The following is a 15,172-nucleotide window of genomic DNA, read 5'->3' as shown; positions in this document are numbered from 1 at the left end:
ATTGGGGAAGGGGAACAGGGCTTTATTGGGGAACAGTGTGTACTTCCAGGACTTTTTTCCAAGTCAAGTTGTTGTCCTTTCAATCTTAGTTGTGGAAGGTGCCGTTCAGCTTCAGGTTGTTGTCCTTTCAGTCTTAGTTGTGGAGGGCGCAGCTCAGCTCCCGGTCCAGTTGCCGTTGCTAGTTGCAGGGGGGCACAGACCACCATCACTTGCGGGAGTCAAACCGGCAACCTTGTGGTTGAGAGCCCACTGGCGCATGTGGAAATCGAACCAGCAGCCTTCAGAGTTAGGAGCACGGAGCTCTAACCGCCTGAGCCACCGGGCAGGCCCAATGTCCAAAATTTTTTAGTATATGTGCTGCTGAAGCGAGCACGATGTCCAAAATTTTTGATGCATCATCTGTGCTAACCTCAGATAGGTGTGTGTGTGTGTGTGTGTGTGTGTGTGTAAAGCACTGAATCACTGGAACCACATGATTAAAAGGTTTGCACAAATTTCTTACTTCTGGTTCACTGACTGTGTTTCCTCCAATAAGTCACTTTGTGTAACTGAATTTTAGTTTCTTCATCTGTAATATGGGAATAATAATACTTAGTTCATAGATTAAGTAAATACTAGCTACCTTTTACTGAACACTTAGTATGCAACCACCTAGAGGTCACAATTTTAAACGCCTTCCAAGCCAGGCAAGTAATGTGAATGGAAGGAGTTAGAGTGGGGGTTGGGGCATGTTAGACAATAAGGAATGGTGGGCATTCTGGGAAACTGGAAAGAATTAGCCCTCATAAAATGAGAGCCGATCTACTTGGCTCTAGTCAATGGTTTTCAAAGTGTAGTCCCTTGACCATCAGAATCAGCATGACCTGGAAACCTGTTAGAATGCAAATTCTCAGGTTCCACCTGTGGAATGAACTCAGAAAGTGTCTGGAAGCTGTGCTCGAAATAAATGATAGGAGTTATTCAAGGGTGTCATGCAGGGTGTCAGGCGGGGTCTCTGATCCTGCTTCCCACATAAGAACGCAGGATATGGTGAGGCCAAAAAGGAACCCCCACGGAGCCATAGATAGGGGCGTCATCTCACTACAGTCTCGTTGGCGGCTGCGTTGGAGACACAGGAAGCAGGAGTCACAGAATCCGCAATCCACACTCCGCCACACTCTGCGCTTGCTAGCTGCAATTCGCGCTTGCTAGCTAAGCCACCATCTTCTTGCTGGTCCCCATTTGCTGCTAGCGTAGCCACGGCAGTTATATTAGTGGCCAATGGCTTACCGGTTACAGCTAACAGCCAAATAGCCACAGCTGATGGCCATCCAATCACAGTTGATGGCTATTTACTACCTGAGCCAGCACCTTTTCACGTGAGGCCGAGAGCCTGGAAACTACACTCCTGGCTCTATCCCCACAAAGGGTCTTAGGGTTTGCAAACTGGAAACATAACTAGGCAAAAAGCCAGAAGTGTTCCAAAGAAGAAAGACAATTTAAAGAGTTCTTACAGTAAAAAGTACATTCTTGAGAAAAATCAGTCCTTCATTCTTAGACTGATCCAGGATGGCTTTCAGTCAGATGTCAGGTGGCCTGGAGGATGAGCTACAGGAGGTCTGGTCATGTCCAGTGATCTGGGTAATGGATATCAGGTGGTCTGGGTACATGAGCCTTCCGGGGGGGTCATCAGAGGGTTATTTGGAGGTCTGGTGTACATTCAGGTATTGACGCAGGACTGGAAAGTTCAAAAGTTTAAGTTCTCAGGCTAGTTAAAACAAGAACAGAATTGTTTCCTCATACCTCAATCTACTTGATTTTAGTAATTTAGCAGCTTGACTATAGTGACTCCATTTTATTTCTTCACTCTATTTCTCACTACTGAATCAAAACTCTGGGGGTAGAGATCTCGAAATCTGTTTTAACAAGCTCTCTACGTGATTCTGATGCCTGCTTACATTTGAGACCCACTGCTGCCTCATAAAACTGCAGGATTGTGTTGCTAGAGCTTTTACTTTTTCCAAGAGAAGCTAGACATTTATTTTTATGTGAAATCTCCCACTTTTATGTCTTGGCAACAAATTCAAAATTTAAAAATGTACTGTGTGGGCGAACAACATACATGTTTTAGCCAGCTTTGCAATCTCTGGTTTATACTTTTTCCCTTTAATCCTTAAAATAATCCTACAAAAGTTGTGATGATACCTCTTTTATGGAAGAAGAAATAGGTTCAGAAAGTGAAGTGTTGCTCTAAGTCACATAGCCAGGAAGTGGCCAGCCCCTGATTTGGACCTGAACGTATTTGTTTCTAAAGCCTTTGTCCTTTTTACTTTTACGTAGAAGAGAAAATATATAAATGTCCCTAGCACAAAGCCCAGCATCACAAAAGCAAAACATCTTTTGCATGCTACGGGCCACTGACCGATGAAACTTTTTCCTCCATCCTTTGCCCCACCCCATCCTCTCAGCCTCAGCCTAATCCTCATTCCTGTAAAAGGTAGCCAATCAGCAGGGGAGTTCTTGAGGCTAAGGAGGGGTGAGGCTGGGCAGTTTCCTGGCCTAAGGAGTGGGGTAGGACCCGGAAGAAAGCTGTGGGCAGCCGTGCCCAAGGCAGAATGTCCAGTAGCCAGCTGAGACTACAGGCTAAAACCGGCTGCTCACCGAAGTGTCCTCTGCGTGCCCTAGACTGAGTTTCAGGAGAGCGCCCAGTGTTGTGTCCCCACCTGGCTCCTGCCTCATTGCTGTTGACTTCTCTGAGCTCAGAGTAAATAGTCCTGGCCTCTCCCAACAACGGCATGTCTCCAGTCCCCTGGCTGGGCATGGGAAGTTGAAGGAGGCATTCTCAGCCTCTTTTACAGGATCCATCTATGGGGACAGTGGCTGGAGGTGACCTTTACTCACCTGTCATCCCAATGTTCACTGCCCCAGACCCTCTCTAACCTTCAGCTGCAAAGACCTCCTGGGGCTTACAGAATCTCAGACTGTTGGAGCAGGAAGGATGTTTGAAGGTACTTCTTGTCTAACTCCCTGGGTAACTCTGTTTTGGCATTTGGATTCGAAAGCTTGGTATATACTTATCAGTCTCCTTAGTAACACTAGACACCATTTATCCATTATGTGTCAGGGCTGGGTTCCTGTGTCAATGACGTGGACCTAGCCCCCAGTGAGTACACAGCTATCTCATGGCAGGAACATTACATTCATATTCTTGTTGAATTCTGGTATTATCATCATCTCTGTAGATGACAAAATTGCTGCTCAGAACAGGGAAGTGATTCATTCAAGGTTCCTCCGCTGGAAAGTGGTAGAGGTGGGAGTCAAACCCAGACCCTGTCACCGCAAGGCCAGTGCTGGAAGGCTCCTGTGATGACTTTCTCTAAACCAAGTGTCTTGTCTTCTATGTGTCACATAGTAGGCACCTAGCGAATATTTAGGCTGAAATGGAAAAACAAAGGCTTGGGGGGAAGGAGACCTGGGTTCAAAACCTTGTCCCTGTAGCTTTACATGGGCCCTTGAGGGGGCGGGGTCTAAACCTCAGACCAACCAGTTCACCTGTCCTCTACAGCTGATGATAACAGTAATTATTCATTCGTTTGCCAGAAATATCCAGGAGACAAAGAGCACAGAACCTGGCACACAGCAAGTGCTGAGAGAGGGAGGGTGTGGAAAAGAGAGGAAGAGAGAAACACACACCCAAAATGACTGTGAATAGGTGTCTCACCTTCATGGGCCATTTCTTGTGTGAAATGGGTTCATTTATTCATAATGACTGCTTTTTGTCTAGCCCCTAGTCTGTCCTTTTTATCACTACACCACACCTCCATCATTAACCCCTAAAGAGGGATCTGAGATGATCCTGCCGACCCCAAATCCAACCGCTTAACCGCCAGGCTCTGTCGCCTCTCTGTGGGCCCTGCCCTTTCCCGTCCTCCCCCGACGCTGGGCACTACGGGTGGGGGGGGGTGCCCTCAGAGTCTTGGAATAGAGACCCAGGAGTCGTGGACCTGGATCCTCTCCGGTGGCCCTGCCCTCAGGACCCAGGAGGGAGGAGGAGAGAGGCGAGTGGACTAGGGTCCGGCTGCAGCTGGTTGAGCTGCGAAGCTGATTAGGTTCCTGGTTCCCACCGGGGCCAGGAGTGACACCTGATCCCAGAGGATTGTGAAATGGCAGGAGGTGGCAGGCCGCCCGCGATGCCCGCAGAGCCGGCTAGCCCGCAGGCTCGGCCCCGCCCCTACCCCACGCCCCCCGCGGGCGCGGTTAAATCCCATCCCGGCGGCGGCGGCTCTCACCTGCACCCCGCCGGGCGCAGCACCATGCCTGCCTGCCGCGTTGGTCTGCTGGTCGCCGCCCTCCTCCTCGGTCTGCTGCTGCTCGGCTTCCCCCCGGTCACAAGTGAGTGGGGCAGGGAGAGGGCCGGCGCCCAGAGGGCCGGGCCAGGAGCGCCAGGACGGAGCTTGGCGGATGGGTAGCCTTTCTGCGGGCCGGAGAAATGGGGATTCTTGGGGTTGAAGTGGGGAGACTAATGACTAAAATGTTTGGATCCCTAGTGGCTAAAAATGGTGACCCTTGGAGCTTAGGGTGTAGGGTCCAAAGTGCTGGGGGCAAGGAAACCACTAAAGACTGAAATTTGGGGGAGTCTTTGTGCTGAAATTGGAGACTCAGTGGCCCGAGGGGGGACCCTCTGCTTAGACATCGGTAACTCCTAGACTGTCAGCTGTGCCGGGGTGAAGGGGTCCCCTAAGGATAGAGGGCTCTGAGGCCAAAGGTTCGGTAACTCCTGTACTCCCAGGTGTCGGGGACTCCTGGCCTGGAAGTGGGAGGCTGTAAGGGGGGCCGCCTAGGGCCAGAGACTGAGAATTCATTGAAGCTTGAGATTGGGGGTCCTGGGAGCAGGAAGTGGGCATCCTCTGGGACCGGGGCTCTGGTCCCCCACGGACGGCCCTCTGCCTCCCTTCCCAGGCACAGGAGTGGAGAAAACGGGCGTTTGCCCAGAGCTGAAGGACGACCTGAACTGCACGCAGGAGTGCGGCTCAGATGGAGAATGCGCGGACAACCTCAAGTGCTGCCGCGCGGGCTGCGCCACCGTCTGCCACCTGCCCAATGGTAACCCGTGGGCGACCAGCGCGGGGGCGGGGCGGGGCGCAGGGAGGAGGCGGCATCGCCCGGGTTCCAGGAAGAGGGACGCTCCCGGACCCAGGGACCATTGGCAAAGTCTTAGGCGGATGGAACCAGATCGGCCCGAGCTCTCCCTCCCTTGGATCCGGGGACACAAAGGCTTGGCCCTGGGGACATAAAGGCGTCGCTGAGCCGCGCAGGGGGCGGGAGGGGGAGGTCAGGGAGGCCCCCACCCCTAGCTGTATTTGATTCTCTGGTGCATGACGGGTTTCCGGCACGCACAGCAGCAGGGGGGTTGTTCCGGGAGGTCCGGGGACCAGGTTTCGAAGTTTCCTGCTCCACTGGGTGGAGCAGCCGAGAAGCCCAGAGCTGGCGAGCGGGCTGGGTCCCAAGGCCTGGGAGCTCACCCTTCTCGGTGGCCCTCCCCTGGGGTCACCCCATCCCTGGGGGAAGCACTTAGGGCACCTAGCCTGGCAAGACTCCCGGGATTCCTCTGTCCAGGTGGAAGGAGACCTTACAGATTTAGGAGAGAGAAAGGTTCTTGCCCAAGATCACACCACCAGCCCGGGGCTCTGGCAGGAGTCATAGCCAGGGGGTTCAACTTTTGCCCAAGTGGATGGAAGAAAGTCAGGACTCCTCCCTGGGCACCCCTCCCCCTTCCTCATCTTTAAAACAATCCCTACACTCTAGGGATTGCGTGAGAGAGAGAATGTGTGAGAAAGCTTGGGTGCTCCATAAAAAGTCCTTGCTAGCGCTCCAGTCTCCCCACTAGGCTGTGGGACTCCCCTCAGAGCAGGAAGTGGCATGAGACAGCATGGAATCCAAGCTTCCGGTTTTCACAGGGAAAACCTGAGGACTGGAAGTGGGGCTATGACTTGGGTGTGTACCCAAGGTAGTGTGATTACTGGTACTTATCCAGAATATGACCCCGGTGGTTTTCCCTCTTTGTTATTTCTCCAAAGATGCTAGGAGGGGCTGGGAAGGTTCTCAATTAGAGACCCCAGACACTTATGAACAGGGAGGTGAGAGGTGGTGGGAGGACGGGACTATCAGGGCAGCTTCTGGGTCTGGAGGCCTGGAACCTGGCCCAGAGAGAGGAGAAGCAGAAGGAGAGGTGGAGGTTGGGAGAGAAGGCAGGAGGCAGACGGACAGATGAAAGAAGTGAAGGGGCAAAAGAGGGAGCCTCTGCTGTTAGGTGGAGTCTTTGCTGTTCCCTCATCTCAGATGGACAGGGAGAGGGCCAGGGCTAGATGGCCCCCTGAACTAGAATCCTAGTTCTGTCATCTGCTAGTTGTGTGATTCTGAGCAAGTCACTTTACCTCTCTGAGCCTCTGCTTTCTCATCTTCTCCAACTTTACAGGGATGACATGAGGGCTAGAGAAAATAATACATGTGAAATGTCTTAGTAAAGAGTAGATACTCGAGCATACACAGCGTTTAGTCAGTAAACCACTATGGATTCCCTTTGTTCTAGGGCGGCCTGGTGTCGAGAGCCCCTGCCTTTTTCAAAGGATTGGGTTTCCTTGTGCTAGGAAGTCAGCCACTCCTGTCCTCCACGGCTAATCACCCAGTTCTGTGCCTGTGTTTGACATTTTGCTGGGCTGGTTCCTGGGGCTTCTGGGAAGTGAGCCGAACGCCCTTCTCCTTGACCCAAGAAGTGGAGTGGGGTGTGTGTGTGTGTGAGAGAGAGAGAGAGAGAGAGACAGAGAGAGAGAGAGAGAGAGAGAGAGAGAGAGAGAGAGACAGAGAGAGACAGAGAGAGAGAGAGAAAATGGATGTTGGAAGGTTTTGGTTTTACTTTTGACCAGCAATGTGGTGTTGGGTGATGCGTCGTTTTCCTTGTCTGCCATAGGAACAGGGTTAGAAATATCCCCTGCAGAGGAGATATTTGATGTGAGGATTAAAGGAGATAATGGATTTACACAAAGAACATTGTAAGCGGCACATCTCTACAGTGTTAGCTGTGTGTGTGTGTGTGTGTGCTGGTGGAAGAATGCTTGTCTGTGCATGGATGAGTGAGTGTGCATGGGGGGCCATGGTGCTTCCTGGTTGTAACTGGGAGTGAGTATATGGCAGTGAGTGAAGAGATCGTGGGTGTGAAACCCCTCACACGTGCACAGAACTTAACAGCATACAAAGCAGCAGAGTGCACGGCGCAGACTCTGAAGCCAGATTTCTGGATTTCCAATCCTACCTCTACTCTGTATGACCTGAGGCAAATTACTTAACCGCTTGGTACCTACGTTTCCTCATCGGCAACATGAGGAAACATTGACAATACCCTCTCCCCCTTTTAGGATTATTGTGAGGGTAAGATGCGTTAATGCACATCAAGTGCTTAGAATAATGCCTGACACATAGAAGGAGCTAAGGAAAGGTTACTGTTCTACTCACTCATTCTTATTACAAAGTAGTTGAATTTTTCAGGGAGAAGTAGTGTAGACACACTGCCTCCATTGCTTTCACAGCAGTCCCATGATGTGGGCAGCACTGATCTCATGTAACACCTAAAGATGGGGCCTCTGGGAGATTTCTGCCCTGGGGAACAAAGTTAGGGAAGGCAGAGCTGAGACTCAGGCTGAGGTCCTGTGATGCCAAAACCAGTGAAGGAGGGAGGGGGAGGGGTCTGCAGGTGACCTTTCTAGGCCCCTGGGATCAACTGTTTGTACTGCCAGGGTGAGGGGCCGTGAGACACCAGGCTGTGCATACTTGTTCATCGACCTGCATTTTCCTCTCCCCACTTCCCCTTTCTACCCAGAAAAACAGGGTTCCTGCCCCCAGGTGGACCTTCCCTTAACCCCTCTTGGCCTCTGCCGGGACCAGTGCCAGGTGGACAGCCAGTGTTCTGGCCAGATGAAATGCTGCCGCAATGGCTGTGGGAAAGTATCCTGTGTCACACCTATCTTCTGAGGTAGGTGGGTGGGAGGAAGGAAGTGCCCTGATGCCCAGATGTGGTGACACCGGTGGGAGGTTGAAAAGGAAGACCTGGGGGAACATACTGCTGTTCCGTTATCTGTCCGTGTCTTAACTTTCGCCCACTTGACAGCTATTGAGCATCTATCACGTGCCGTGCTCTGCTCTGGGTGCTGGGGATGCTCCATGACAAATCAGACAGAAATTCCTCTGATGGGGTTCATATGCTAGCGGACAATAGACAAAATAAATGAGCAAGCACATTCTGTAGAATGTTAGTGGGAGCTACATGCCATGGAGAATGAGAAAGCCGAAGGCGGACAGGAGTCCTGGGGTAGGGGTGGGGTGGGCAGGGGACAGTGTTTTACCTGGGACAGTCAGGGAAGGCCCCACCTAAAAGGCTGCATTTGAACAAAGACTTGACACTGACTGAGGGAGCAGGGAGCCGTGAGCACATCTGGGGAGAATGTTGCAGGCAGAAGAGGTAGCAGGTGCAAAGGCAGGAGCATCCTGGTTTGTTTCAGGAAAAGCCCAGAGGCTGGAGCTGGAGGGGTAAGTGAGCAGCTCATTAGGGGCCTGATAGATCATTGTAAAGACTTTGGTCTTGGCCCAGAGATGTTGCACCCTTGGAAATGGACATGCTCTGACTTAGATTTGACAAGCCTTGCTCTGGCTGCTGTGTGGAGAATAGACTTGTAGGAGCAGGGAGACCAGCGAGGAGGCACCGGCAAGAGGCCAGGTGGGAGATGGACCAGGCGAGATAAGTGGCTGGGTTTGAGACACATGTGAAGGTAGATGGGACAATATTTGCTGATGAATTGGGCTGTGAGGGAAAGAGAACATGTACTCTTTCGCTTCCTTAATATGCACTTAAGTAAGTCAGCAGCTGGAGGAAGAGCTGTGTCCTGGGAGAGGGGACAGTGGCTGGAAGGCCACTGAGGAGGTAGGAAGCTCTTTACATGGCCAGTGGGAGGCAGAAGCATTGATCTTGACTTTTGCCAAGAAGCCGGCTTTTCAAGATGAACGTGGTAGAGGTCAGTTAACTTCAGTTCACTTCGTCAACTGTGTGCTGGAAGTGTGCTGGCATTTACTCTGTGGCAGGCTGGGGCTACGTTCGGCTGCCTCTAGTGGCCCTGACACGGAAACGAAAGGCTTGTGGAGCCTCTTTTTCCCCATCTGTAATTAAAAATAAAACACCATGAAGTCCTAAAGTCAGTGTGAGGAAGTAAAGAAAAATCAAACCCAAAGTGCATGCTTCGTCGGCCCACTAGGAGATGCAGGACTGTGCCACCAGCTCCATGCCAGTGCTAGGACAGGTGTGACCAGTGCCCTTTCTCACAGAGCTTGTAGCCCCGTGGCTGAGGTGGACAGATGGGCAGACACTCCCAGTGTCTGTAGTCAGTGCTGCAGTGGAGGGAAGGGCTGGGTATTGTGGGAACAGAGAGGCGAAAACCCTCCCCCAGGCGGGGGTAAGGGGCAGCGGGAGTAGGTTTCCTGAGCCAGTTGTCAAGGATGAGTGACAGGTGGGCTGTCTGGGGAAGTACAGTGGGCAGGCTGTTTCAGGCAGAGCGAACAGAACGAGCAAGAACCTGGAAGCGCCCTGTGGTTGAAACCTCACTGTTGACCTTGTGCTGCCTTTGACAAGCTCTCAGCCAAGGGGCTGGCAGGTCACAGTGGAACCCAAGATTGCACAGATAAGATTGAGGCCCAGAGAGAAGGGAGGACGTGCCCCAGGTCCCACGGTTGTTATTTCAAGGCATGCTCTCCAGGGCCTGAGTGGGAACCACCGTCTCCCGAGGGCCCAGAGCTCTCCAGCCATGCCAGCCATCTCTTGCCTCCATGAGTGCCAACAGCATGGCTGGGCTTTGCCAGTCAAGAAGACACAGATTCAAGTTTCTGCTGTGACACGTAACCAGCCTTTCACCTCCCTCAGCTGCAATGATTTTACTTATAAAACGGGAAAAATTAGATGGTTTTGATTAGCGAATACCAGCTTAAGCTAAGGAATGGACGCATGGTGGGTCTTCCTGGAGGGACTAGAGGGACTCTTAGGGAGACAAATGACGATGGCTCCTCAGGAAGGCCATGTGGTCAGTTGGGACCATGGGATAGCCAGCTGTGTCCTGGGGGATGGTCTGAAGCAGAAGACGCAAGTCTAGGCAGAGACGTACAGGCAGAGCTCCAGGGCCTGAAGAAGGTGAGGGTTTGCTGTGGGAGGAGGGGAGCTTTGTCCAGAATTTAAGCTGCGGGTACTCTTGTCTAGTATTATGGATATCGTTGATGGTTTTATTATGATTTTCTTCCTCCAGCTCCAGCCACCACAGCCCGAGGAATGGGAGGGAGTGGAAGTTTCTACCTGGCCCTGTCCGGGTCCTGCCCAGCTGCCCCTCTTTTTTGCCTCTGCCCTTCTCCCGCCTGCACTGACCACAGCTTCTTTTGCCAACCAATAAAATAACCATTTCCAGCACCAGTGGGGCCGTGGCCTCCGTTCGTATCATTCTGTCCTTGCCTCCCCTGACTCTGGGTTGAGGTGGGATGGGGGGGCGACCTGATCATTGAGGCATCAGTTCCAGGGAGGGATCCACCTGAAACAATTAACATAAATTCAGGGCTCGTTGTGTGTGCAGTTGGTGTTCTTCTCCCAGGGCGGTGAAAGAGAAAACTGAGGCTCAGAGGTGGGGGGGATGTTTCCACCGTCGCTCCAATCCATTGCTGGGGGATCTGATAATAGCGACAGAGGGTACTGTGTGCCAGACAAAGAACTGGGAGAACGTCTGGATCCACAAAGCACCCTCAGTGGTTGATGACAGTCTCATGTTATAGCTTTGGCCTCCACCAAGTTACTTGCTGTTGCCACAGAGAAAGAAGGTGGCAAAGCCAGGGTCCTTTGTTATTTTAAAGCAAACCATTGTTTGGTATAAATAGTATATTCACATCTATCAAAATTCAAAAGGTTAAAAAAAAAGGATATGTAATAAAAAGCATCTTTCACCCCTGACTCCCTCCAACGCCAGCCACCCAATGTTGACAATTTCTTGTGTATTCTCTCTGAGATATTGCTCCATCTCTCTAGCCTCCCTCGCTCTGTCCCTTCTCTCTTTTTCTCTCTCGTCCTCTTTCCTATTTCCCCCTCTATCCATTACTCTCTGTATCCTTCTCTCTAGCCCCACTCTACCTCCCCCATATCTTCTCTCTTTCTCTTTTCTGTTTTCCCCTATTCTCTGTCTCTCTCCCTCCCTCCCACCTCCTCCCTCCATCTGCCCCTCTTGTCGATCCTCTTTATTTCCCCCTCTGTCCCTCACTCTATCCTCTCTCTCTCTGTCTATTCTGACTCCTCTCTCTGTTTCTCTGTCCCTTTCTGTCCCCCCCCTTTATCCCTCTTCATCACCTCTTTTTTGACCCCCTTTTCCATGCTCCTCTCTCTTTATCTTCTCTCTATCCCCTTCTCTCGGTACCCTGTCTCTATTCCTCTATATACATCCTCCCTCTATCCCTTCCTTTTCTGTCCCTCTCCTCTCTTCCTCCCTATTCCTCTCCCTCTCTTTCTCACCCCTCCCTCTCTATTATTTATGTACATCTATGCAGGGATATGTAGCTATAAAATTCTCATGTATCCCACCTTTTACATGAATCAGAGCACACTTTACACATTGTGCTGCATCTTGCTTTTTTCACTTAATATAGCGAAGATCATTCTATAGTGAAGGATACAGAATTTCTTTATTCTTTCCCATGGCTGTAGTCTTCCATTGTTTGGCTGTACAACATTTATTGAACCACACTTCTACTGAGACGAGGCTGCTTTCAACCATTTGCAGGCCTAGATTTGAACCCGAGTCACCTGACAGCAGAGTCCCATGCTGGTTTCATTGCAGTGACTTCTCCCTTCACACGGCTAACCTGTGGCGTGAGGACAAGGGAGAGGGAGGAAGTGATGGCAGTGACACTGGCTCCCCTGGACAGCCTTTATGTCCTTCCCTGTTCCTCTGCCCACTGTGAAATGTGAGAGATCAGGGCAACTTGAGTGTGCCTGTCTGGAGACAGAAAAGCATGGTGGCTTGGTGTTTGACCAGCCTTCACTGTCTCATCCTCTTGTAGGTCCCTGTCCCCCTGGACACGAGCCAGGCAAGAACCAAGAGCTTCTCCATCCACCCCCTCCGGAGTACAAGATGAAGGAGTGTCCTGGGTGGGAGTGGGGGTGCTCAGTGCATAAGGCCGTTTCCTGGTGATAGATGGCAGTATAGCTTTCCTCCTAACTTACCTGTCGTGTGGGAGTCACATGGGGTCTCAGCTTCCGCTCCCCACATAAGAACGCAGGACACAGTGAGGCCAAAAAGGAACACCCACGGAGCCATAGATAGGGGAGTCATACCACTATAGTCTCGCTGGCGGCTGGGTTGGAGACACAGGAAGCAGGAGCCACACAATCCACAACCTGCTGTCTGCTTTTCTGCCAACCAACTAACCCCACTTGCTATCTGCAATCCGCGCTTGCTAGCTCAGCCACCATCTTCTTGCTAGCCCCCATTTTTCTGCTAGTGTAGCCACAGCAGTTGTATTAGTGGCCAATGGCTCACTGGTTACAGCTGACGGCCAGCTAGCCACAGATGATAGCCATCCAATCACAGTTGATGGCCATTTACTACCTGAGCCAGCACCTTTCCACGTGAGGCCGAGAGCCTGGAAACTGCACTCCTGGCTCTGTCCCCACATTACCCTTTCCTGATTTTTATCTGCCCAAGCTTGGGTCTCCCCAGCCCTTCAAGGCCTAAACAAAGGCATTCAGCAATGAGCTGGATAGAGGTTAGGGACTAAGTGTGTGGCTACCATCCCCTCCACTTTCTCCAGGTTTGCATTCTGAAAGGGCAGGACCACGTCTAAGTCATGGATGGCAGGGGTCTGCCTGTTATATGCAGGCCAATATTCCTTTCACTAGCACACACATGACAAAACTTTATCACTTCTGCTGCAGCTTTCGGAAGCCTATATGTGGCCACAGAATCTTTGAAACAGGGCTCCAGGCAGCTGCTACTAGCTATTCATTCATTGATTGGAAATGGCAGGCAAATTTGCTACTCCTGATTTAACTCAAGAAACAAAGCGCCAACAGGGGAATATCAGAGCTGGTGGTTGAGGTTTCACTGAGTGAGAAGGCCCAAGGGAGACGGAACCTCATGCCCTCCACTGGAATCTTAGAGGGGGTGGGGCTTTTTAAATGGGGCCCTGGCCAGGGACCTCCTGGGAAAGATGAGTGGGGAGAACCAGAGGTGGAGGTTAGGAAAGACCCCACTGATGAACAGGAAGAATCTGTCTGGGAAAGAGGGCTGGGGTTGTGTGGGGACAGAGCCAGAAGTGCAGTTTCCAGGCTCTCGGCCTCATGTGGAAAGGTGCTGACTCAGGTAGTAAATGGCCATCAACTGTGATTGGATGGCCATCAGCTGTGGCTATTTGGCTGTCAGCCGTAACCAGTGAGCCATTGGCTACTAATATAACTGCCGTGGCTATGCTAGTAGCGGATGGTGGCTGAGCTAGCAAGCGCCGATTGTAGTTAGGTATTCCTTTTAGGCCTCACCATATCCTGCGTTCTTATGCGGGGAGCAGGAGCTGAGACCCAGCATAACATCCTGCATGACACATGGTGCCGACCAGAATTTTCAAAGGGATAATGGAGCAGTTTATACATGTGAAAGTTCAACTTCGGGAGGCCGGTGAGGAACGGTGCTGGGAACGGGAGGCGCGGTCTGCCTGGGAGATTCTAGCTTCCGGATGACATACCACCATCTAGGCCATAGAAGGTGTCGCCTTCCTTTTGATGGTCCTCTGCTGTTGCCGTGGGCTCCTGGAGTTGTGAATATCTTATACTGGGGCCACCACCCACTCGGACACCTGGCGCGGCAAGCAAGTTTCCGACCAGCACAGGAAAAGCCGTGCAACTGTCAGTGAGCTGGCCCCATGGAGGGGTGGGAAGTGGTGGACAGTTCTCCAGCCAGCATAGGCTGGAGAAAGTGAAGGTCATTGTGGCCGGCAGTGTGGGCTGGGAAGTGCTTGCTGAGGCCCTCACCCCCAGGTTGGGGAGGACTTGGAGCCCTCACCCTGCGGAGAGGGCACACGTTGTGGGACCAGTGCACAGCCCCAGCGAATGACTGTGGACTATGGGGAATTGCCTTCCATCTCTGATTTGATGGACCGCTTGACTGTTTGCTTGGGAGTGTACCACCATGCAGTGGAACTAGCGGATGTTTGCTTCCTGTGTCTCCACCGGCCGCCATCGAGAATATGTAAGCACCCTGGCTGTGCCCAGGGAGTCTAGCTGTTGCCCAGAAAGACGGGCAGTGCCCTGAGAAACCCTGGCTGTGCCCAGGAAGTCTGGTTGTGCCCAGAGAGAGTGGCAGTGCCCTGAGAGGCCCTAGCTGTGCCCAGGGAGATTGGTGGTACCCTAAGAAGCCCAGGAAGTCTGGCTGTGCCCAGAAAGACTGGTAGTACTCTGAGAACCCTGACTGTGCCCAGGAGGTCTGGCTGTGCCCAGAAAGACTGGTGGTATCCTGAGAAACTTTGGCTGTGCCCAGAAAGACTGGCGGTACCGAGAAACCCTGGCTGTGCCCAGGAAGTCGGGCTGTGCCCAGAAAGACTGGCGGTACCCAGGGAAACCCTGGCTGTGCCCAGGAAGTTGGGCTGTGCCCAGAAAGACTGGCGGTACCCTGGGAAACTCTGGCTGTGCCCAGAAAGACTGGCGGTACCCACAGAAACCGTGGCGGTGCCCTGAGAGCCCTGGCTGTGTCCAGAAAGTTGGGCTCTGCCTAGAGAGAGTGGCAGTGTCCTGAGAGGCCCTGGCTGTGTCCGGGGGAGACTGGTGATACCCTAAGAAGCCCAGGAAGCCTGGCTGTGCCCAGGACTGGTGTTGCCCTGAGAAACCCTGGCTGTGCCCAGAAAGCCTGGCTGTGTCCAGGATATTGCATTCACCTCCAGGCTCCTCGCACAGGGCCCCTGGCGGAAGATGCTTGTCGCGTAGATTGTGAGGCGAGACCCTGGAGGGACAGAATGTGGGGACACAGCCAGGAGTGCAGTTTCCAGGCTCCCACCCTCACGTGGAAAGGTGCTGGCTTGGGGAGTAAACAGCCATCACCTGTGATTGGATGGCTATCGGCTAAGGCTATTTGGCCGTCAG

At 52.3% G+C, this 15,172-nt stretch overlaps 1 protein-coding gene across 1 annotated transcript; it reads left to right on the top strand.

Moving 5' to 3' along the window:
• The first annotated feature begins 4,146 nt into the window (after positions 1–4,146).
• WFDC2 (WAP four-disulfide core domain 2) lies at positions 4,147–10,474 on the top strand. The gene is made up of 4 exons (XM_019749739.2): positions 4,147–4,371; positions 4,939–5,082; positions 7,853–8,005; positions 10,317–10,474. Exons 1-3 carry the CDS (start codon positions 4,170–4,172, stop codon positions 8,002–8,004), a joined length of 498 nt encoding a protein of 165 aa, XP_019605298.2. The 5' UTR covers positions 4,147–4,169; the 3' UTR covers position 8,005; positions 10,317–10,474.
• The last annotated feature ends 4,698 nt before the right edge of the window (positions 10,475–15,172 follow it).

Source organism: Rhinolophus sinicus, linkage group LG13 (genome assembly GCF_036562045.2).
Source record: "Rhinolophus sinicus isolate RSC01 linkage group LG13, ASM3656204v1, whole genome shotgun sequence".
NCBI classification, from domain to species: Eukaryota; Metazoa; Chordata; class Mammalia; order Chiroptera; family Rhinolophidae; genus Rhinolophus; species Rhinolophus sinicus.
Note: the sequence above shows the minus strand (reverse complement) of the source record. Positions and strands in the feature narration are given on the sequence as shown.